This window comes from Lissotriton vulgaris, chromosome 5 (genome assembly GCF_964263255.1).
Source record: "Lissotriton vulgaris chromosome 5, aLisVul1.2, whole genome shotgun sequence".
NCBI classification, from domain to species: Eukaryota; Metazoa; Chordata; class Amphibia; order Caudata; family Salamandridae; genus Lissotriton; species Lissotriton vulgaris.
The window spans coordinates 1690346400-1690369915 of NC_141693.1; the positions used below are offsets into that span (position 1 = coordinate 1690346400).

At 45.6% G+C, this 23516-nt stretch overlaps 1 protein-coding gene across 1 annotated transcript in view; it reads right to left on the reverse strand.

The window, feature by feature from the left end:
- Positions 1-18286: 18286 nt before the first annotated feature.
- ITGB3 (integrin subunit beta 3) overlaps positions 18287-23516 on the reverse strand; it is a 417587-nt gene continuing 412357 nt past the window's right edge. The window contains exon 15 of the mRNA XM_086923834.1: positions 18287-20165. Coding sequence (XP_086779960.1) covers positions 20094-20165 — 72 coding nt within the window. The 3' untranslated portion in view covers positions 18287-20093. The remainder of the gene's footprint in view (positions 20166-23516) is intronic.

A 23516-nucleotide genomic window follows, 5' to 3' on the forward strand; every position in this document is an offset into this window, starting at 1 on the left:
TACAAGGGCCAGAGAATCAGTCCAACATTACTGGACATGATCTGACCAGTCTTTTAGAGACCGTGTTCATCTTGCTATTCGTTGTTGTTTCGCTGTTCTCTAGATAACCATCTCGGCTCTTTCGCCTTGTTCGGGGTTTCTTCCTTTTCATGCTCCCTGTCCAGAGACCTGTTTAAGTATTGAATAACACCAATTTCCTCCATTGTGCACACTGAACAACTTTGATTCTGGAATATTAAGAAAAGTCTAAAGGGGAAGCCCCACCGATAGGGAATCTTAAGAGACCTCTATCTGTTCATGGCTGGTTTGAAATCCTTCCTCTTGGCCAAAGTGTATGAAGAAATTCCTAGTAAATGTTAGCTCGTTAACTTCATCCTGAAATTTGTCCAGCTTTCGCAAGGCAACAAGGATTTCCTCCTTTTGACATAGGTTTTGTAGTCTAGTGAGAACATCAGGGGTAAGGTTATTTCTTTTCTGGAACTTTGAAAATACTCTATAGGTTCAGTCAAGGAGCACAGTTTAATCTGCCAGAAGGCCTTATAGAGCTTGGAAAAAACCCTGCATATGGACTTCTACGTTTCTGTCTAATTGTGGAGGTAATGCCTCTAATATGGAGGCTATTGCGCTGAACAAGGTTTTTCTGTCATCAATCTTAAGCATCATAACTTGATGCGATTGTTCCAGATGAGCAACACTGTCCAAGAGGGTGCCCTGCTCTTGGTGTCACTCCGCCACGCCGAACTCTACACGTTCAAGCCTAGAGTCCAGTTGTTGGACTCAGTGGTCCAATTTGCTGACAGTTTTATTGATTTCTTGGCGCAAGGATGTGAGCTCTCTTTTGAATTCTTGGATCAATTCCTATAATTCCGCTTTTGTGACTGGGGCGGATATATCCTTCTTCTGCCTGTCACCAGAGGCTCGGGCTCCGTCATGGAGGGCTTTTCTGTTTTTCTGTAAAGAAGGACTCTGTAATGTTTGGTGCTTTGACAGTTTTTAATTTGGAATGAGCCATTAGGTAGGCAGTGAAATCCGCAGTTGGGAGCTGATGTATCTCAGCTGTGGTAGGAGGCAAAGTACCAAGGGTCCAAAGCAAAAGTGTTTACTGTTAGTCTCGGCTGGTGGTCATCCAAAAGGTCTGTCTCAATTGTCACCACTCAATGGAGTACTAAAGTTGAGTGCTATGAAGATAAATGTATTGCCTCCCGGGAGAATCTGGGAGCTGGCAGCGGAGGCCCCAACTGTGAGAACAATGCACTGCCTCCCGCAGTAAAACCAGTTTCCATGTCCAGTTATAGGACCGCCACTGATCGTCTCCCGCCCGTGTCTACCTTCTCTTCCTCGTCAGGCTGGGAGGAGATAGCTAAGTCCATCTGCGCTGTCAGTTCTCCGGAGATCATTTCTCGGGGTCCACAAGTAGCTTCTGTTCGCCGTCATTTGGGTCTGCCGCCCTCAGGGCTCAGTACAGTCAAGGTGTCAGGAATTGGCTCCCCGAATGAAGAATCGTGCCCCGGCAGCTGTCCGAAGCATCAGCGGGCTGCTGCAGAGCCTCCTGGAGCCAACTCCAGCCTAGACCTCCAGTCACTGCTCATGCTCCCACTCCCATTCTTATATTCATGTATTCTAGAAAATATGGTCAACTGCCACCAGGATACAATGACCATGGTTACCAGGATACCACATCGCCCCTTCATAATTACATTATAAATAACACTAATAGATAAATGACAATGCTACTAATATAATACTAATGCAGAATACATTACTCCAAGTAAGTTGTATTTGACAGATAAGCAGCTATTGGGGGATTACAAAAATAAGTCGCATAACTGCATAGAGATAACCATAAATAAGAATGCATATAACAATGACAACAAAATAAATAACCATGCATTTGACAGGCATAATCTGTGTAGGGATGATTGTAACATGCATGTAACAGTTACAACACACCCCCATTCCTTCTCTTAAAAGAATTACACTACAAAATCTGCATAGCTTTTTGGCAAAACCAAAGTCCTACCAGCCCGTGTTACTGTAGACGTAGAACATTTACCTCTATCGTAGCATCAATAAGTGTTGAATGTGTACTGGTGCAGTAGTATACTCTAGCAACTCATGTGTTTCCCTTTGTTCTCCCACAACTCCCATATCATCCCACAATCATTCCATAGACTTAGAATCGTTTCCTTATTTTAATCTTCCAATAAGGCCGATTTAGCATACACTTCCTTTACACTCATAGGCTCTGGAAATTTGCTACATCCCTTTCTTTTCTTTTGACCCAATTTCACTCTCATCTAATCACCTGCTGTTAACTTCACATCCTTCACACCGTGTTTTTTTAATCATAGTATACCTTGTATAACTCTTGCATTTTTGCTAAATTACTTTTCACAACTGAGGGAGACCATCTGCTACAAATGTTTAATTTAATCTGAGCTTTGGTATCCTTGGTAAAAGGATCTCTACCCCTGAGAATCTTGAAGGAATGTAACCAGTTACTGTGGGCGTAATTCTGTATGCCCAGATTGTGTTGTGTAATCCCTTCACCCAATCCAATCATTGATGGCAGCTTGTATACTACCTTTCACCACTCTATTAAAACGTTCCTTGACGCCATTTCCTGCAGGATGATATACAGGAGTCTTTTCCCCAACAATTCCATTCCTGCTTAAAAATCTCCCAAACTTTTCAGACATACAATAAAATAGAATCCCCAGGTAATAACCTAGGAGTTATGAGGAAATTAATCTGCGGCCAAGTAGGGTCTGCGTCTTTATTTATTCAGACTCCGATACTTTTATATCCTTGATGAGCCTTACTGGATGGCATGAATGTGAGAGTGGGACCGTGACCTCCAAATGGATCTTGCCGTTTAAAGAACATTAAGTGGTTATCTGACACCCATAAAGTCCAGATTTTGGGTAATCTCTACATCATGCTTGCTAAGCTATTCCATTTCACTTTCGGAAAGGATATTGCCTTTAGGAGGGCATCAAGCAGCTATCTGGCCCCTACACAGTCCAGGTTTTTGCATTCACACTTAACGATTGGCATAACACTCTACTCTCCCTTCGGAAGGGTTATTGCCCTACAGAAGTCCTGACGAAGTTCTCTATGAGAACGAAACGCGTTGGCTGAACTTTCTGTTTTGCACTTACTCATAATTTTGATTAATAAAGAACTTTGAAAATTCGACTGTTGATCCTTGGACACTTTTCATCCTACGCACGCCCTTCAACAATTTTTTAAGGATCTGGAACACAGCGGCATCACAGGATGGTTGGTATCTGGGTTAGTTGCGCTGGATCATTACAGACGCTGAAACTGGTCTAGAGGTGCAGGAACGACAGTCCACCTTCTTTTCTGTTTTGTTGTCAAAGTTCAGTATGAACTTTGCATAAAACTCTCCCAGACCAAGAAGTGATCTGACTTCTTCTTTAAATGTAGGTGAAGGAGCATCCTAAATGGCTTCAGTTATAGCATTGTTTGGGGATATACCTTGTCAACCCACTTCATGACCCAGGTTAGTCACTGAATCCATTGCAAACTTGCATTTTTGTAAGTTTGTCCTAAGACCCTTCTCTGACAATTTTTTCTAATACTATCTTTAAACTAGTGTCACGTTCACATCTGTCTTTACCCATCACCAGTATATCATCCTGGAAGTATGATACTCCCTCGACTCCTTTAAATAGTTTGTGCATGAGAGGTTGGAATACCCCAGCCACTGAAGCCAGGCCAAACGGCATGTGGACAAATCTGTAACAACTGAATAGAGTTACAAATGCAGTTAAAATCCTACTGGAAGGATGTAATTGGAACTGGTGATAGGCTGAAGTTAAGTTTATGGTTGAAAACCACTTTACCTCTTTTGTTTTTGACAAAAATCCATCAATTCTCTGTAATGGAAATCTGTCTATTACTATAACTTTGTTTAACTCTCGAAGGTCAATACAAAGGTGTAATCGGCCATCCAGTTTCCGAGCTACCACTAAAGGTGCCAGCCATTCGGAGCTCTCTACAGGTTGAATTATACCCTTATTTTCTAGCATATCCAATTCTTTCATCATACTTTCCCTTATGTTCAATCCTATGTTACGGACCTTGTGAGTTACAGGTGTCACACCTTCTTTCAATACAATTTTGTGAACAAGCCCACTGAGTTTTATTACTTCCCCTGAAAACACATTTGGAAATTGTTTCTTGATAACCTTCACTGTGTTCCTTTTGCTTTTCCAACAACATGACTTGTTAACCACTATTAGGGTCTAATGTGATGCACACTTTTCTCCTTCAATTTGTGGATTCGAAACTTTGCAGACCGACCCGTTCTCACCGCCATTTTTTAATGCTGCCTTTGCACACCTTTCAGACATCTCAGCTTTCTTCACTAAGGCCACAATCTCTTTCAACAATGAACCCCCACATATCCACAGCTTCTCTTGAATGCCCCCATTACAAGAATGCATATCAACTTGATCTCTAAGGAGATCATTGTGTAAGACCCCGAATTTACAAGTTACTGTCAATTTCTTAAGTGCTGCCACATAGTCTTCTACAGAATCAGTTTTAGCCTGCTTCCGCTGAAAGAAAGTGTACCTATGTCTGGCTACACACACCGCCGGATGATGTGCATCAGGATCTTCCAGCGAATCCTTGAACACATCTGCACTGTCAGCAGTTCTGTCCTTATTTTCCATCTGACTATACACTCTTAATCCTTCTTGCCCCAGGCTAAGTAAAAAAATTATTTTCTTTCTGGATGGTGAAAGTTGTTCACCATTTTCTTCTTCTAGGGCTGGGATGTAATTGATAAAATATTCTTTCTAGTCTTGCCATTTCAATAAAGGTTTGCCTGGATGTGGAAGAAAGGGTACTGGTGGAGTAAGACTACTATTTTGGGCACACATAATTAACGTACTAAATGTTGTAAACCGCCTATACAGTACTTAATAGTGTCAACTAGGAATCACTAGTCCCTGTCTCTAGTTTAATATTCACTTTGACCTTGTATTATATTGTTATTACTATTCTTTAGTATGTGAATTACACAGGATTCACTCTTTCCTTCACTTATTTCTAACTTTTAATTTGTCTAATGGTATGCGAATCACTGAGACACGCAGTCTGCCCTTTTTCCAGTGTGCAAATCACTGATGACTCGCGCTGTCATTTATTGAAATAATCACAGTGTGTGAATCACTGACGATTGGCACTACCATTTATGTAAAAAGATTAAAGTGCGAATCACTGTTGATGCGCTCTGTGTCGTACTAACTGTTCCGTACTTACAGTTGGGTAGTCTTCTTACACTGAGTAGAAACCGCTGTGATGCTCCCTTCAAGATGGCCATCAAGTACAACGTGAGTCTTGACGAGCCTTGTGAAGCATCTCTACTGAGTTACCATGAGACATAATGTGCCTTGTGAAGTGTCACTGCCGAGTTGCCAGTAGATCACAGGCAGTACTGATGCACCGTTGTGACACGCTGAAATCCTGTTAGTGTGCATGACATAGCTGTGCACGAGACAGTACTGCTTAGCTCACGCTTGTTCCTGGTCCTGCATACTCGCGAAAATTAGCCTTAATTGACAATTGACCAAGACTAGTATTCTAGTAGTTGTTTGCTCTTTTTCCATATCAGACTTCAATCATTCAATCAGTCAGTCAGAATTGGTGAAGTGCAACTACTCACCCGTGAGGGTCTCAAGGCAGTGGGAGGGAGAGGGGACTTTGAGGACTGAAATAGAATTGCACCCTGAGCTCCTACACATCACTTGTCGCCAATTTGTAGTGAATGATGACAACTTGCAGGGAAGTGTGTGTAGATCCTTTATTAGAGCAAGCAAGATAGCGTCCCCTGTCATCCAGGTCTCCTCCAACTGCTGCCCACGCTCCCACTCCATTCTAGAACTGAACATATGGTCACCTGCCGCCATGATACAGTGACCATGGGCGGAGGTAGCTAAGTCCATCCGCACTGTCAGCTCTCCTGTGATCCTTTCCCTCGCAAGGAAGGAAAAAGAGGGCCAAGCCTGCAATAATGTCCTGTCTGAGTGGTGCGAGGCCGCTGCAGTTTTCTCAGGGCTGTTTGGAGTCCGCTGTTTGCCGTCCCTTAGGTCTGCCGTACTCTAGGCTCAGTGCAGTCAAGGTGTCGTAAATTGGCTCCCCGAATGAAAATGCAAATGCTACTTACCAGTATGCATCTGTTCTTGGCATGTAGGGCTGCTGACATTCATATCTGTGCATAGATCGCCACCTAGTGTTGGGTCCGGATGATTGCACATTGTTGTCCTGGAAGAGTCTTCGAAGTATCACGAGATAGGTGGCTCCTCCCCTGGACTACAGTGCGCATGGGCATCGCCTCCATCCCCAGATTGTTTTTAGCCATTGGCAGAGATGGAGTGAAGAATGTGAGTGATGACCATGCTATGAGCATATGTATATATATGAATGAATACTGCAGCTGCTACAGGCGCCGGGGAGGAGGGTGGGCGATATGAATGTCAGCAGCCCTACATGCCAAGAACAGATTTGCAGTTCGAGGCATGTGGGCTGCTGAATTCATATCTGTGCATAGAATACATAGCAGTCCCTCCATTAGCGGCGGCCGCCCGTACCAGCTGCAGCAGTCTGAAAAAGTGTTTTTAGAACAGCCTGACCAACAGCTGCCTGCTGTTTGGAATGCACGTCTACACATTAGTGCTTAGTGAAAGTATGTGTGGTAGACCATGTGGCTGCTCTACAGATATCTTCTAAGGGAATGTTACCTAGGTAAGCCATAGAGGCCCCCAACTTCCTGGTGGAGTGGGCCCTCGGTGGGATAGTGAGAGTGCGCTTAGCTTTAGCGTAACAGATCTGAATGCACTTTACTATCCACCTAGCAATCCCCGCTTTGGAGATAGCGTTTCCCTTGTGGTGTGTGGCAAAAGCAACAAAAAGCTGCTTGGTTTTGCGAAAATCTTTTGTCCTGTCTACATAGTACATCAAGGCCCTCTTAACATCAAGGGTGTGGAGCATGCGCTCCGCCAGCGTCTCTGGGTTTTGGAAAAACACCGGCAATTCAATTGTCTGGTTTATGTGGAATTGTGATACCACTTTGGGTAGGAATTTAGGGTTAGTGCGGAGCACCACCCTGTTAGCATGTACCTGAAAGAAAGGTTCTTGGATGGTGAGCGCCTGCAGCTCGCTAACCCTCCGTAGCGATGTAATTGCTACTAAGAACGCAACCTTCCAAGTCAGGAACTGAAGCTCACAAGAGTGCAGTGGCTCAAAGGGAGGACCCATCAGCCTCGTAAGAACCACATTGAGGTTCCATTCTGGAGCTGGTGGGGTCTTTGGTGGAATGACCCTTTTGAGTCCTTCCAGAAAGGCCTTGATAGCAGGGACCTTAAAGAGTGACAGGTGTTGCCTATTCTGGAGGTATGCTGCCATAGCAGACAGGTGAATGCGGATGGAAGAGTACGCCAGATTGCATTGATACAGGTGGAAAAGGTAACAAATGATGTTTTGAATGGAAGCATCTAGCGGGTCAATATTGTGGTTAGCACAGTAGATGACAAACCTCTTCCATTTAGCCGCATAACAAGCTCTGGTAGTGGGCTTCCTTGCCTCCCGAATGATGTTCATGCAATCGGGAGGAAGATTGAGGTAGCCAAACTCTAGGACTTCAGGAGCCAGATCGCCAGGTTGAGCTGTTGCGGATCTGGGTGCTGAATGTCGCCATGGCTCTGCGTCAGAAGGCTGGGAGTGAGATGAAGCCTTTGATGCAGCACCACGGACAGTTCTAGAAACGTGGTGTACCATGGTTGGCGAGCCCACGTCGGAGCAACCAGGATGAGAGTCATCGAGTGCTGCCTGAGCTTGTGTGCCACCAGCGGTATTAGAGGTGCTGGGGGAAAAGCGTACGCAAATCTGCCTGACCAGTTCATCCACATCGCATTGCCCTGTGATTGCGGGTGTGGGAACCTGGCGGCGAAGCTTTGGCATTTTGCGTTCTCCTTTGTGGCGAACAGGTCTATCTCTGGATGACCCCACCTTTGGAAGTACGGTTGGAGTACTGATGGATGTATCTCCCACTCGTGCATCTGATGGCTGTGCCTGCTGAGCAGATCCGCCATTTGATTGTCCTTGCCCGGGAGATGCTCTGCCATGAGGAAGATGTTCCTCTGAATGGCCCACTTCCACATGCTCTAAGCCAGATGAGACAGCTGTGGAGAGTGTGTGCCTCCCTGCTTCTGAATGTAGTACATGGCCGTCATGTTGTCCGTCCGGATCAACACGACTTTGTTGCACAGATGTACTTTGAACGCCTTTAAGGCCATGAAGATTGCCATCAGTTCCAACACATTGATGTGCATCTTCCTTTGCTGTAGTGTCCATAGTCCCTGCACAGTGTAATGGAGTACATGCGCTCCCCATCCCTGGAGAGAGGCGTCCGTCGTCAGGATAATCTGTGGGACAGGCTCTTGGAATGGTCGGCCCTTGCAAAGGTTTTGTGGATTCCACCAATGCAGAGAGTTGTATGCCCGACCGCTCACCAACACTAGGTCTGTCAGTTGCCCATGAGCCTGAGTCCACTGACGTGCTAGGCACTCCTGAAGCGGACGCATATGTAGTCTCGCGTGCGGGACAATGGAGATGCAGGAGGCCATCATGCCTATCAACTGCATGAACACCTTCGCTGGAAGCGAGTGTTGGGGTCTGAATCGTTGGATCAGCGCCTGGATACTGGCGATTCTCACTGAATTTGGCTGCGCAGTGGCTGCCAGAGTGTTGATTGTCGCGCCCAGGTACTGTCGCACGTGGGCGGGCTGGAGATGGGACTTTGGGTAGTTCAGAGAGAATCCCAGATCGTGCAGGAGATGAATGGTGCGTGACACATGGTCGACGCACTGTCGTTCTGTCCTTGCCTGAATGAGCCAGTCGTCCAGGTAGGGAAAGACGTGGACGTGCTGGCGACGGAGATGCGCCGCCACAGTCGCTAGGCACTTTGTAAATACCCTTGGTGCCGTGGTGACCCCGAACGGCAGAACCCTGAACTGGTAATGCTGGTCTAAAATCGTGAATCTGAGATACTTCCTGTGGGAAGGATGCAGGGGGATATGAAAATAGGCATCTTTCAGATCCAGCGTAGCCAGGAAGTCCCCCTGCTGAAGCAGGGGAAGCACCTGCTGCAACGTGAGCATATGGAAGTGCTCCGAGAGGATGTACCAGTTTAGGGGCCTGAGGTCCAGGATTGGCCTGAGGGATCCGTCCTTCTTGGGAATCAGAAAATACAGGGAGTAAACCCCTGTTCCCCGCTCTTGCAATGGAACGAGCTCTATCGCCCCTTTTTGCAGCATGACTAGAACTTCTTGCTGCAACAAGGTCAAGTGCTCGCCTGACATAGGACGGCTCCTTGGGGGTATGTCCGGTGGAATGGAAGTAAGCTCTAGACAGTACCCGTACTGGATAAGAGACCTCACCCACCTGTCCGTGGTGATGGACTTCCACGCCGGCAGGAACTGCTGGAGTCTCCCCCCGACCGGTGTTGTATGGTCGAGGGGCAGTGACAAGACGTCACTGTTTGTTGGTGGTGGTGGACCTGGAGCTATTGTTTCCACGTCCCCTGCCCTTGACGTTATTGCCTCTGTAACCACCTCTACCCTTGTTGTTGTACGAGGTTTGGGTGTTACTCTTGTAATATTGTGTGGACTGGGATGCCTGTCCGCTTGAGGTGCCTCTGGAATTTGAGCGGCGAAAGGAACCACTCCGAAACTGCTGACTTTGTAAAGCCCCCATAGACTTGGCAGTTTCCGTATCTTTTTTCATTTTCTCCAGGGTGGCATCCACCTCAGGGCCAAACAGATGGTCAGGATTCACTGTTTGATTCAGTATTGTAGTTTGGATGTCGGGTTTGAACCCTGAAATTCTAAGCCAGGCATGGCGTCTAAGCAACACACTGGTATTGATAGCCCTGGAGGCTGTTTCTGCCACATCCAGTGCACATTTGATGGATGCATTCGTAATGAGTTTTCCTTCCTGAATCAGCATCTCTCCTGCCTCCTTGTATTGGTCAGGCAAGTGTTGCAGTATGGCCTCTAAGGTGTCATAATGGGCCCTATCATAACGTGCAAGTAGGGCTTGTGTGTTAGATATTCTCCAGATATTAGCCGCCTGTGCAGCAATCCGTTTGCCTGAGGCCTCAAAGATCTTGGACTCTTTGTCTGGGGGAGGAGCGTCACCAGTAGTTTGAGAGTTCGCCCTCTTCCGAGCGTTGGAAACAACCAAGGAGTCCAATGGCAAGTGTCCCTTGATATATGTAGGATCCGTGGGCGCTGCCTTATATTTCCTGTCGATGCGAGGGTTGACCACACGCGCCCGGGTGGGCTCCTTGAAGACCTCCGTGGCATGTTTAAGCACCCCTTTAAGCATCGGCAGCGTCTTGACTGACTTTTCGGCTACAGAGAAAGTGTCAAACAAGAAGTCCACATCCACGGGGTCCGAGTGCAGCTCGACGTCGTGGTTAGCCGCAGCTCTCTCGATCAGAGCGTTAAAGGCCGCTGAATCCTCAGTCGGGGACGTTTTCGCCGCAAAAAGTTGCGCGTCCTGGCCCGACTGCGGGTCCTCTGGGTCGCCTCCGGCTGACCAAGGTTCGTGCTCCTCCTCCGGATCCGAGTACGCCGGATAGTTGTACTCGGCGTCTTCCTCGTCCGCATTGCCTGCGGCAGAATGCGTTGGCGAGTGTCCCAGGGCTTGTGGGGACACAGGTTCCACCAGCGCCGAAGAGTCCGCAGAGTCCCTTTTGTTTTTGAGAGGGATCTTAAAATGTTCCAACGCCGGCTCCGTCGTGATCTTCCTCTTGAGGAGAGACAGTTTCCCGGTGTTGGCGTCGATGATTACCTCACGACGTTCCTCTTCTGCAAGCGGTTGGAGCCGAAGCTTCGACACCACCAAGGCAGCTTTCGGTGCCAATACCTCCTTCGAGGGTCCGCCCTTTTTCGGCGCGAAGGCCTTCGGTGCCGACTTGGGAGGGAAGGTGAAACGGATAGGCGTTTGCTCCTTCGCAGACTTAGGCGTGAGCTTAGGCGTCACAGTGCCCGAAGCGGGAACCACACTGTCCTTTCGTATCCGCTGCAGGGATTCCGCCACCTTCTTCGTCAAGGCCTGAGAGGGCTTGACCGGCTCGAGCGACTTCTCAGCATCGAGAGCCTGATCACCCGCAGGCACCTTCTTCGGGGCCGACGCCCCATGTCCATGTGCGTCGTCGCCCTGACGCTTCTTCTGAGCCGTCTTCGGGTCCACAACCCCTTTCGGAGCCGACGCAGCCGCGTCGGACGAATTCGCCTTCGGCACCGACCCCGAGGGCTTCGGGTCGGCCATTTTGGCGTGGCTCTTCGAGTCGGCCATTTTGATTTTCTTGGAAGTTGACGCCTCCAGAACCTTCTTCACCAGCGCAACTTTCACTTTCGGTTTCGCATCCGAGGGTGCGTGACCAGTTGGCTTCACTTTCGTTTTCTTCAACGTAAGTGGCGGCTCATAAATGTCCGTGACCGGGCCCGGAGGCGGGGACGTAGGACTCATAGTTAGATCTTGGGTAAGGCCCGAAGGCGATCCCTCGACCTGGGCCGTATGAAGGGGAATAACCCCTGAGTCTGGTTGGGGATGCTCCTCCTCCGAGCTATCTCCCATAGTGGCAAAAGCCTGATCGTCGTCCCCTACCTCGTCGGTGACTTCGTCAAAGTTCTCCTCACCCGCGTCGTAGGTCTCCCCCTCGGACGCGGGACTAGAGCTCGAACCTTGCCCGTCGTCTTCTACCTCGACAGATTCCTGGAATATGTCGTCTGGTGGGGGCGCCGCAGTCGATAACTTTGCCTGGAGCCTATGGGCTCGACGAATCTTCAAAGTCTTCTTGCACCGGAATTTCGAACACGCCATGCAGCTGTCTTCGTGGTGATCCGGTGACAAGCATGTATTGCACACAGGGTGCACGTCGAGGTGTGAATATTTGGAGTTACACACCGGGCACTTCTTAAACGGAGTTCGCTCCATAGCAAAAGTGTAGGCCCGTCTGCGCCGAAAGCACGTGGAAGGGCAGCAAGAGATCGGAGCTGAGAGTCAGAAAAGAAACTCGTACGCAACTATACCGACGCCCAGCCTAGAGACCTTTTGGTCTCGATTAGAAGTTGAACAACTATCAGTTCCGACAGAGGGAACCGAAACACATCCGAACCCAATGGCGGAATAAAACAATCTGGGGATGGAGGCGATGCCCATGCGCACTGTAGTCCAGGGGAGGAGCCACCTATCTCGTGATACTTCGAAGACTCTTCCAGGACAACAATGTGCAATCATCCGGACCCAACACTAGGTGGCGATCTATGCACAGATATGAATTCAGCAGCCCACATGCCTCGAACAGAGAGAGCAGAGGCCATCCAATCCTGCCCCTGGCAGCTGGTCAAAGCGTCAGAGGGCCGCTGTAGCGTCTCCCGGAGCCGACTCCTGGTATAGACCTCAAGTCACCTATCTATGGAGCAGCAATAGCCGCCATGTTAGGCTTGTCAGCTCATTCCAAATTCCAGCATACCACACTTGTTTCTGGAGACTGTTGGTGTTGGGGCACTATGATGGGATCGAGGGCTCAGACTATCCCTCTTGATCTTGGTATCCTCGTAGTAGTGGCTAAATCTGGTGATTTACATGCTTTTATTGGGGCGAGGGGGCACGGAGCTCATACAAGAAACATGGTAACCAGTACCCATCCTGCCCCCTTTATGTTTATTAACTTCAAGGCATTTTACTGTGGATTGCCATCACCACCAAAGTTGTCAAGTGTCTTGTGAATATTTATTATTGATTAGTAATGTCATTTCACCATGATCCCCATGGATGGAACAGATTAGTGTTGGGACACTGGACATGAACTGATAGCCGATAACTACAGTTGGGTAACGCAAAATGATAGGGACCCTTAGTCTCTTATATCTCACAGATATTCATTGGCATAAAGAGTTGGTGTGGCCCCTGAAGGCATGGGGGCCCCCATGCACCGCAGGGGCTTTCATAACACCCTTGGATAGCTACCATTGCATATGTTTCCAATGCCAACTACTGTTTTATGCTGTTTCTTTGGAGATAGTAACTGACACACAAGCAAGCCCATACATACACACACAAACACGCACATTCTCTCTTGTTTCCCCATCACAAGCATCATGTGAGGATTTCATTTATGCATCCATCATGTCGTCAAGTCCTTTTCGTCATTTGCTTCTGTATACACTAATTCTTAGAGAAATGTCATACCTCAAATTAGAAATAGATTGTTTTAGCCTTATTTATGGATTCCACCATTTGCTGACAAAAGCAAGTCATTGTTTTTCTCCTAGATTAGGAGACGTTGACAGAAGACTATAGTACCTAACTTGCAGATGATTTTACATTGTTAGCAGAGGGTGTGTTCAAATGAAACGTCATGCTGTGCCTCCTTCAGCTCTGAAATCCAGCAGAACATGTGAAATATGGACACATAAGAGGGGTCTGTGGGCACAACAGAATCACTGGATGAAGCTCCTTGGTCAATAAAAAATCGTTCAATTAAACCTCATTCCAATCGCCAAACGTGGTTCTATTTGCCAAACTACCCGAAAAAAACATTTCTACAGCCTGAAACACTTTTACCATGTCTCCCCTTTCAGAAGCAAGTTCTCTAGTGGCAGTAAATGGTATGCATCAATGTATCCATTTGTCTTCTCATCTGCAGCACTCACCTCAATTCAGCCCGATTTTTGTTTGACCGCAATTCATTGATACAATTTATGAACAACATTACAGCACTGCTAAAGTTTTTAGCAACTGTACCCCTATATTGCACTTAACTAAATATAATTTACAATTATGCTGCCTTATACACAACTTTTTTAGTATAAGCATTCATCATTCTCAATTGCAGCTCTCCCATTCCTGAACTGCTCATAAAAAATAACCAAGAACATACAAAAAAGATAATGCATTTTGATTTCGAAGGACAAGCTTTTACCTGGCTTTAAAAAAAAATGCAGTCATGAAAAAAAACTGTTCATAAGCCTATATTCACAATATGGTTCACATACACCAAATTATTTATAAAATAAAGACAAATATCAGATTTTAAAAGAGCATCTTTTATTCAACATATTTTTAAAATAGGTCACCTGGGAGGACCACACACTTAATTTAAAAAAGCAGAAATGAAAATATGCATCAAGTGGGCTTTGTGTAGCAGTGTCATAAAGAAATAGATTTGCTTTAGTGAAGATTGGATTGCGTGTGCGCCCCCAATTTACACACTTGTCATTTTGTACAGTTACAAAAGATTCCTCAGTGCCTTTGTGTCAGCGGCCAAACTCCTGACAATTCACAGTAGGAAAAACTAAGGGGCGCATTTAGGTAACTTATTCCCATGTTAAAAGTGACGCACCTGCAGCGCAAGGGGCTTGTAAATAAGCCCCTAACTACTGTTAAACATTCGTTCAATTCAGTATCCCCCTCAAACGAATTCCATACTCAAGTGCTGGGATTAATAAGAGTCTCACGGTAATGGAAGAAATGTGTGGTAATCGGGTTGCCACACATTTCTATCATGTTAGAAATTTAAAAGTACGGCATTATATAAGAGAAATTCAGTTATGGCTTAATAACAGTAAAAGGCTGGTGGTAAGGAAGTACAAATGAATGTGCAAAATGTTGCTATGATTTTGAAACTATCCCTTATTTATTTGCAAAGAATTCTAAATTCAGTCATAATACCATGTGTTAATGCTATCATCACATCATGGTATTACCAATAGATTTAATGCAGGGTCTGTGAGGTTGCGGTCTCTACTGGTTGTTTAGAGGAGGCAAACATTTTGAAAGCCTTATTGCTTCCTCTGTTACCTCCATATTGGCTCTCGTCTATGGTATGATATCGAAATGACATTACTTTAGACTGCCTATGACATGTAGACAACGTTTGGAATTAAAGGTGGTAGGTGTTGGTAACAACCTATTTTCTGTTTAGCTGTAAAGAAACTTTTGTTCTTCAGTACATGTTGGGTGTACTTTTTGCTGGACAGGTGCCGTGTCATATACACTTTTGTTATATACAATTTCCCGGATTCCTCTCTTCATGTTTCTACAGAATGGATTCATATCTTGGGATGAGCCCATCTCAGTGAAGGAATTCCCAAATTAATGGAGCAGCTGGTGCCCTCTGTGATGGAACGAAGTCCATAGTATTAGAAGACCTTCGCTCCTTGATCGTGTAACAGGTGCCAAGCTCCTCACAAGTTGCCACTTTAATAACAGTACATAGAACAAACTCCGTCACTTTTGCCAGCCAAAAACACACTAGGGGCTTCTGGTGAGCAGCAAAGCAAAGATGTATCTAGGCCTGAACACAACATAGACCCCAAAGGATTGGTCTTTCCTCGGCGCTGAGCTCGCGAGTCCAAGCATGAGCTGCTGGTGAAGAGGTGGTGACACTAACAGAGTAGGATCCTGTGGTTTGTGAATATATGAAGGCTTCAATGGCTTTAAAGTGGATCTAGGCTTAGACATCCCCACCCAATGTGTGATCCAAGTGCTCTCTAATATCTGATGCCTGTTATTAGTTATGATTTAGAAAAGGGGGTGGTGATGAACAGAGTGTCTGAATTAAGCAGACCACTCTTACCCAGTCCAAAGATCAGGGCTTGATCCATCACCGTTATTTATCTGACTGCCCCATCCCAGCTCAGAACCTGGCTATATGCAAATCAGTCTGTCCCTGGCCCAGTGCATCATGGGAACAGGGCAGACTAAACTACCAAGCCAATTCTTCACCAGAAAGGAGACAAGCTACCGGGGACCGGTTTCTGGCATTTCAGCCGTCTTCGGCCCGGCTTGCTTGAATCCTGATGGAGCAGTGAGAAAGGGACTCATGGCTGAGTATACTCTGCCACACCTATAGTGGCCAAAAACGATTTAGAAAAGGGGGTGGTGATGAACAGAGTGTCTGAATTAAGCAGACCACTCTTACCCAGTCCAAAGATCAGGGCTTGAACCATCACCGTTATTTATCTCACTGCCCCATCCCAGCTCAGAACCTGGCTATATGCAAATCAGTCTGTCCCTGGCCCAGTGCATCATGGGAACAGGGCAGACTAAACTACCAAGCCAATTCTTCACCAGAAAGGAGACAAGCTACCGGGGACCGGTTTCTGGCATTTCAGCCGTCTTCGGCCCGGCTTGCTTGAATCCTGATGGAGCAGTGAGAAAGGGACTCATGGCTGAGTATACTCTGCCACACCTATAGTGGCCAAAAACGATTTACAAAAAGGGGGTGGTGATGAACAGAGTGTCTGAATTAAGCAGACCACTCTTACCCAGTCCAAAGATCAGGGCTTGAACCATCACCGTTATTTATCTCACTGCCCCATCCCAGCTCAGAACCTGGCTATATGCAAATCAGTCTGTCCCTGGCCCAGTTATTAGTTATAGCAGAATCCTAAAGACAAACAGTTGGCTTACTATATATTGCAGGATGCACAAACCAGAAGCCAGTTTCTTGAACCCTTAAAAGTTCTGCTGTTTTGACATTATTGATGATGTGCTGACGGGTTTTTTAAACACCCTGCTCTGGTGGAACTGGGCTTCACTCTGACAGTCAGAAGAGAGGGCCGGACTATTCAACAGGCTGAGGACAGGATATTTATGTTCACATTGTACCCAGTTTATTTATCTCTCTCAGAATGAAGAGGGGCAAAGTTGGACCTCTCGTGAATCACATGACTGCAGGTTGCACATTCATTTATGCAGCAGATGCATTAACCAACTGATGTACTGTACTGACAGAAAGAAGACAGATTTTAAAGGGTAGATCTTGGAAAAACTCGCACAACCTACAATCATCCCCTGGTGCTACTTACAGCCTGATTCATCATTCTCCCGTTTTGCGAGCCCCTAATAGCGATTCATAGCGAATCGCTATTAAGGACTCGCAAAACGGGATTCATGTAGAAATAGCATAAAGAAATGCGATTCCTACATAATCCTTATTTGCGATTAGGCCCATAGGAATGAATGGCGAGTTATTCCTTATTTGCAATTAGCTAATCGCAAATAAGATAGCGATTTGAAGGGTGCCAGGGGTGTCCAAAGGACACCCTGTAGCACCCCTCAAATGAAATTTTACACAGGTGTTGCACACACACATGTCCAAAGGACGTGTGTGTGTAACATGCAACTCAGAAAAATGCATTTAAAAGCATTTTTCTGAGTTTTCGCAATTTACCACGAGGTCTGACCTCGCGGTAAATTGCGGCCAGAAATTGCGAATTCGCAAAACAAAATTGGATGATGAATTGCATTTAAGGAATCTCAAATAGAGATTCCTTAAATGTAATTCCTCGCAAAATTGCGAGATCGCAATTAGCGATTTTTGCATTTGGGATGAGGAATCCCAAATGCAAAAATCGCACTCGCAAAGGGCCAGATTCTCAGAATCTGGCCCTTTGCGAGCCGATTTAGGCTTCATGAATAAGGCTGTTAGTCCACAGCATGACTGGCCTCGGCCTTCTTGAGGTGCCAATTGTGTGTGTGACCTAGGGATGTGTTTTGGGTTTCTGAAGGCACTTATAAATAAAAGGGCCAACTAAATACCGCAGGTGGAAAAGAGAGCACAGTTAGGAATTATTTACAGACATTAGACAGTGATAAACTATTTACAGGTTGACGCAGAGATCATCCAGGTACAGATGCAATGTTTATAGCATCTATTCAGGTGCAGTTTATGACAGTCAATATACAGATTCTGTGCAGTTACAAGCTATAGAGAGTCGTTAGTTGTACACAGTGTAGAGACATCGCAGTATAGTCTCGAAATGGTGGAAAAGCAGACTACAGAATTCTAACCTACAAAAATAAAGACTAAAAAATGTAGACCACAAAAATAGATTTTAAAATATAACCTACAAAAATAAGGACAACAGTGAAATACCCATGTAGAAAAATGTCGACATGCACCTAATCTCACCATCGAGAACTTGTAGATAAATGTGTTCGGAGCAAGGTTAAAACGTTAATTTAATCCAGTCCTTCAATAGATTGAAATTGAGTTAGGTAAAAAAAAAATCTAGCTAAACATTTCTGTATGTTCATTATTTTTGCATTCTATATTTTTTAGTTTATGTTTTGAACCCTCTAAATGTTTTATGAAGCTTGTGTGTTTCTTCATTAAAGCACTGTGATGATTTGTTTGTGATGGTTTGTTCACCAAATGGAGCAACAATGTGTTTCAAGTATTCATTATTTGTGCTTTCTTTTTTATTATAATTGTTTGTGCTAGTGGAAGTGATGAAAGAACAGCAGTAGAAACATGGATCCTCTTCTTACCGGTATGTCCGGCCGGTTACAGTGCAAGGCAAGACTAGGCTGGTGAGAGGGTACCACCAGCAGGAGGTCCCAGACTGCCTCCCATAAAATCAGAGATTGGCACTTTCCCTTGTGTGGCACAAAATTACTACTGACCAACATGGACAGCAGAAGGCTGAAATCATGCAAGGTGAAGTTAAAACCCCCAAAAGCATTCTGTCCTTTTACAAGAATTAAAAAGACTTTTCAAACTACAACTTTACACCTCATAGATAAGCAGGTGCTGCCAATGAAGCAGCCAGGAACAGATTATGTTATATGGTGCTTGTGCCAGCTCATTGGGTTCAAATTCAAACTCATATCTTTTATACTGATGATTATTTAAAACTGTTACAATGCTGTGATCCACCAACCTTGAAAACAATAAAATTGTGTTGACTTCTACGAGTGTGATTAAGGCCTTCGTGGTATTTTCGTTTGAATTAAAAATGTCAGTACAACACTCCTATTTTCAGCTTCTCGAAGGGCCAGTGGGGATATGCATAGTTCTCCCATTGTCCAAGCTGTGAAGTAGCTCTTTGTGCAACCTGTTGTCTGTGGGTGGGTCACTCTGTTGTCTGTGAAGCAGCTATTTGTGCCTGGATATGGTGCACCCAGTTGTACCACAGCAGTGAGGAAGATAGTTGTGGTTGTTGATGAGGCAGCAGGTTTCATCTTGTGGTGTTACACAGTTGTGACTGTAGGCTAGGCGGTCAGCGGTGCCCGTTGCCTGAGACAGCCAGTTGTGCATGTTTGTGAGACAGACGATTGAGGCCGCCCCTGAAGCAGCCAGCTTGTTTTTGTGATGAGGCTGTTAGAGAGTGAGGCAGAGAGGGGCGCCACTGCTGAGGCAGCCAGTGATCCCATTAGGTTCTGAGACCCTTTCCTACTTGTTACAGCTCCTGGTGCTGTGAGCATCTTCTGCCCACTGGGAGGAGGGCATAAACCTAGCTTAACTACAAGCTGGTTCTCAGATCAGCGGCACCCCTTGGAAGGCAAGACCATTTATCCTTCAAGGCCTTATTTGGCCTCTGTCTATTATAGGCATTCACTTTTACCGTCCATCCTTTTCTCATCTGCATCTGGTTCCTATTGAATTCTGCAAAAAAGATCTTGAAGAATTCGAAAGCACTTACTCACTTTTCAAAATGCCTTCTTGTCATAGCAGATAGCCTTTCAGACAGCAGGGTTCTCATTACGAGTGGTAATTCCTAGTTTAGTCTTTTATGGTGATATCTGATATTTGTTGCAATTGCTACATTGGTTCAAAGATACTGTGTTGGGAAAGTCCATCCTTTGCAAGTACTGGAAAACAAATAGTGCATCAAGTCTCCTAGAAAAACGTTTGTACTTCAGTTGGTCACTCTTTGCAATGTACTTTCCACCTTTTTGTCCAGTAATACATCACAGCTCAGTGTTGCTGAACCTGAGACGCTTTGAGCATCCTCTTGGGAATGAGCGGATGCCCCATGTACAGTTGTTTTCTGTTGTGCCAGATTGGTTGTGCTAGAGAGGAGAAAATAGCCACTGGAGATTGTTCGATAACCAGTGAGCCAGAAAATTACTAATGCACACATACGCAGCCACACACACACACTCACTCGCACATGCACGCACATACACACACATTGCTGTGTAAACATGATTCCAAAAAATGTCCAAGATGGCGTCTTGCAAAACATCTGAGCAGCATTTTATTCTGCATTTCCTCGGTATGTGATGTTAGTGAAGGTAGATGTTGCTCCTCTATATAAAGGGTTGTTCGCCTGTGGGGGAAAAACATACAATTAATGTCAGGATGCAAGTTCTAGAGGGTAGTATCACTTAGTTTATAACAAAGAGATGTCCAGCATAGATCCCGGGAGGGGTTGATTATCCAGGCTACATTTTGAGTCTAACCACTCAAAATGTTAATAAGATCTAGTTATATTCAGGGCATATGGTGTTACCTTAAGAGGATAGCTTGAAAATCTGGCATGGATAAGGCCGCCCTGGGCTCACTTAGGACTGTTTATAGCTAGCTGATGGATTACAAATAGAAACTGTTTCCAATAAATCCTAGAACCAATCCTTGGTGTCACCTAGGTTTTCCACCTGGCCATTTTTTTACAAGCTTGACCAGCATTCTAATATCCTTACCAATATGAATTTAGAAAAGCCGATATTTTTTCAGTACTGAATACAATAAATATAAGTAGAAATCACTTTAAAATGTGTTCTAGAGCTCCCTTAACATCCCCTGGCTGATAATTTTAAAAAATAATGATTAAAGTAAACAAAGGCAGAAACGTCATATTAAAAAAGAAAACAGGCGATTTTAGTTAAAGTTCAATTTAAGTACCTTGTACCATTGCAGAAACTAAAAACGTGAATAAATAGCAGGTGTTTTTCTGTGGGAAAAGTGGCAATCCTAGACTGTAACCTAAGGCAAGTCTTTTTCCTCTTTTCGTCCTCTTCTGCACATACTTTAGAACTTCATAAGATAAATGTAAATATCAATTACATGTTTATTGTTAAAGTAGCCTTACGCAACACCATGGATACATATATGCACGCTAACTCTCATCATGCAAGCCTTTTTCATTGTCTTCCGTTTCGGCCACACAGTCTCAGCTGATATGACATTTGTGATATATTACTGAGTGATCTTTCGAATGAAGACATATCTAAAACAAAGGATAACTTAGATACAGCTTCTGATAAAGGACAAGGCAGAGGCCCATTGGGCTGATAAATCCTCCTGCCCTATAAATGGAAATAGAGACCCCTTGTCATACTTACCACCCAATCTATTCTTAGGATGGATTTCTCCAAGTATGGCTGAGGAGATCACCTCCAAGAAGTGTCCACCAGTGGACCACTGACAGCCCAAGACACGGTTTCTCATGATGACGTCATAAGCAGAGGCTGTTCAGCCTATAAATGATCTTATGGGCCCGAATATTATATAGTTTGGTCAGACATAGCAACTGCCTAGTGCTTGGCTAGCGGTATGGGACATGGGAAAACCCAGGAAAACAGAGAGACTCAGGGCTGCTTTCAGAGCTGAAAGGGTTCTTTAGCCCATTCACCCCTGACTGGTGCCCTGGAAATGCTCTGGATAGTGGCCCAGAAGCTGAAGTAGTGGAATACGTCATGAGTTTCTCCACAGAACAGCTTTATTAAACATACTATATTTTAGCTACTATATTTTTAATAATATGACATACAAAGCATTATATGACCTCTAAACCCTCTTAGAAATTACCATGCACTAGTTTGGTGCAATAATAGTCTTAAAATGAAACATTCTCTAGATCTTGTGTTAGGTGTTGGTCCCTCCCTGCAAATACCACATATTGTTCAGACCACCATGGCGTATTCTGCAAGAAAGTGACATTTTTCTGTAGTTAGATTTTGAAAACTCACCCAAGCCCATCATTTGTGGGGAGAAACATTCAAGAGGATACACTGAGCAGACAAGTGCAGCTCTCTTTTATGTAACAGACATTGTCAAAGGTCAATAAGGCTCTTCCTCCTTTCTGCTTTGGAGTTCAAATCAGGTGTTACCTGGTCTTACAAGCCAGTCCATCGACCCTAAAGATACTTGTTCGCTCAAATGCTCACCTCAAATGCTGTCTTTCAATCGTTATTTATCTAAATTTGTTTTAATTAATTCTTAATAAAGCACTTCTAAACTCCAAAGGGCATTAGAGCGCATTCCTATTAGTTAAAAAAGGTGATCTGAAAGTTTCCTCATCAGATCCTCCCTTCATCATTTGTCGCAAATGAATTGTGGTGTGCAGAACAAACCATTTATTTAACCTAACGTGCTGTGTTATTGCTTCATCAACAACTATGTGTGTCCTTCAGACTCCTTTTCAAGGACTGACTAAAATATACATGTTGATAACATTCCATAAACTCTAGATGTTACCCTCCACTAGGATGATCAGGTACAGTTGGATGCCATTTTTAGGTCTCAGCTAGCGTAGGCTGCGCACATGCGCAGTCTCGCCAGCGAGACTTAATGACTCTGAGTAGCGAGGGTAAACCCCGCGCCTCTTCTCCATTGGCTGGCCTCCTAAACGGCGGCCAGCCATCGGAAAAGAGGTCTCAGTTACGTCATTCTCTCGCTCTAAGCCCCGTCTTTTTCGGATTGGGGGGGCGTGTTTTTTAGGTTTGTTCTACCCTCTTCTCCATTGGCTGGAATGGTAAACAACAAGTAAAAAACACACCAGTTGTTTACATTCCAGACGCGAGGAGCTAGAAGCGAGGAGTTGCGTTCAGCTGGGTCCCTGGCTGTGCTCTTGGCAGTGTGTGCGCTGTTGCATTACCTCCCTCTGCCTGTACTGTGTCTCGGCTCTGTGCAGGACAGTCTGCTCCCCATTGCAGACCCGCCTCAGCCATATTGGATCGAGCTCCTCCTTAGACAGGCTCCGGCTCCGCGACGGGACCCGCCAGCCCCCCACACGGGACGGAGGGCGACAGGTGAGTACGTTATTCCCCCCATCTCCGTCATGTATCCCAGGGACCGTGGCCTGGAGAGCCTCGGGCTGCCACTCGTCGCCCCGGGCCCTAAGCCCACATGCGGGAAGCCACGCCAGGAAACACAGAGGCTTCACCCCGAGTTAGGCCGCGCTCCACAGTGCGAGTGTTCTTAAATTCCTTGTTTCTTTAAGGGAGCCCTTTTTTGACTTCACACTCGAAAAAAGCCTGAAGACCAAATCAGAAAGTAACACTCCTTTAGAGCTCCTGGTGAATTGCCAGGCGTCTAGCACCTGTGCTTGGTCTCTGCTTGTTTAGGGTTCGAGAAAACAAAAACACAGATTGGGACAAAGTAGCCACAAGGCCCTCTCCATCTGCCTTTTACCAGTTCTGGCAGCCCAGCATTTGTTTCCACATCAAGTTAACCTTGAGGTGTACGACGGGCTGCCGGACCGGCCCTCCTGGCCAGCCGTCAGCTGCCCTATAAAAGCTACCACGGCGTCCCCGCAGGCCTAGATTCGGGCGTCGCTGCTGTAGGCGAAAGCGCGAAGGAAGGCGGGGAACACTCTCACCAGTCAGCAAGGCCACCCGGCAACATGTGCATGAAGTATTCCTTGCAAGTATGTCCAGGTAAGGAAAGCGCGTGCTAG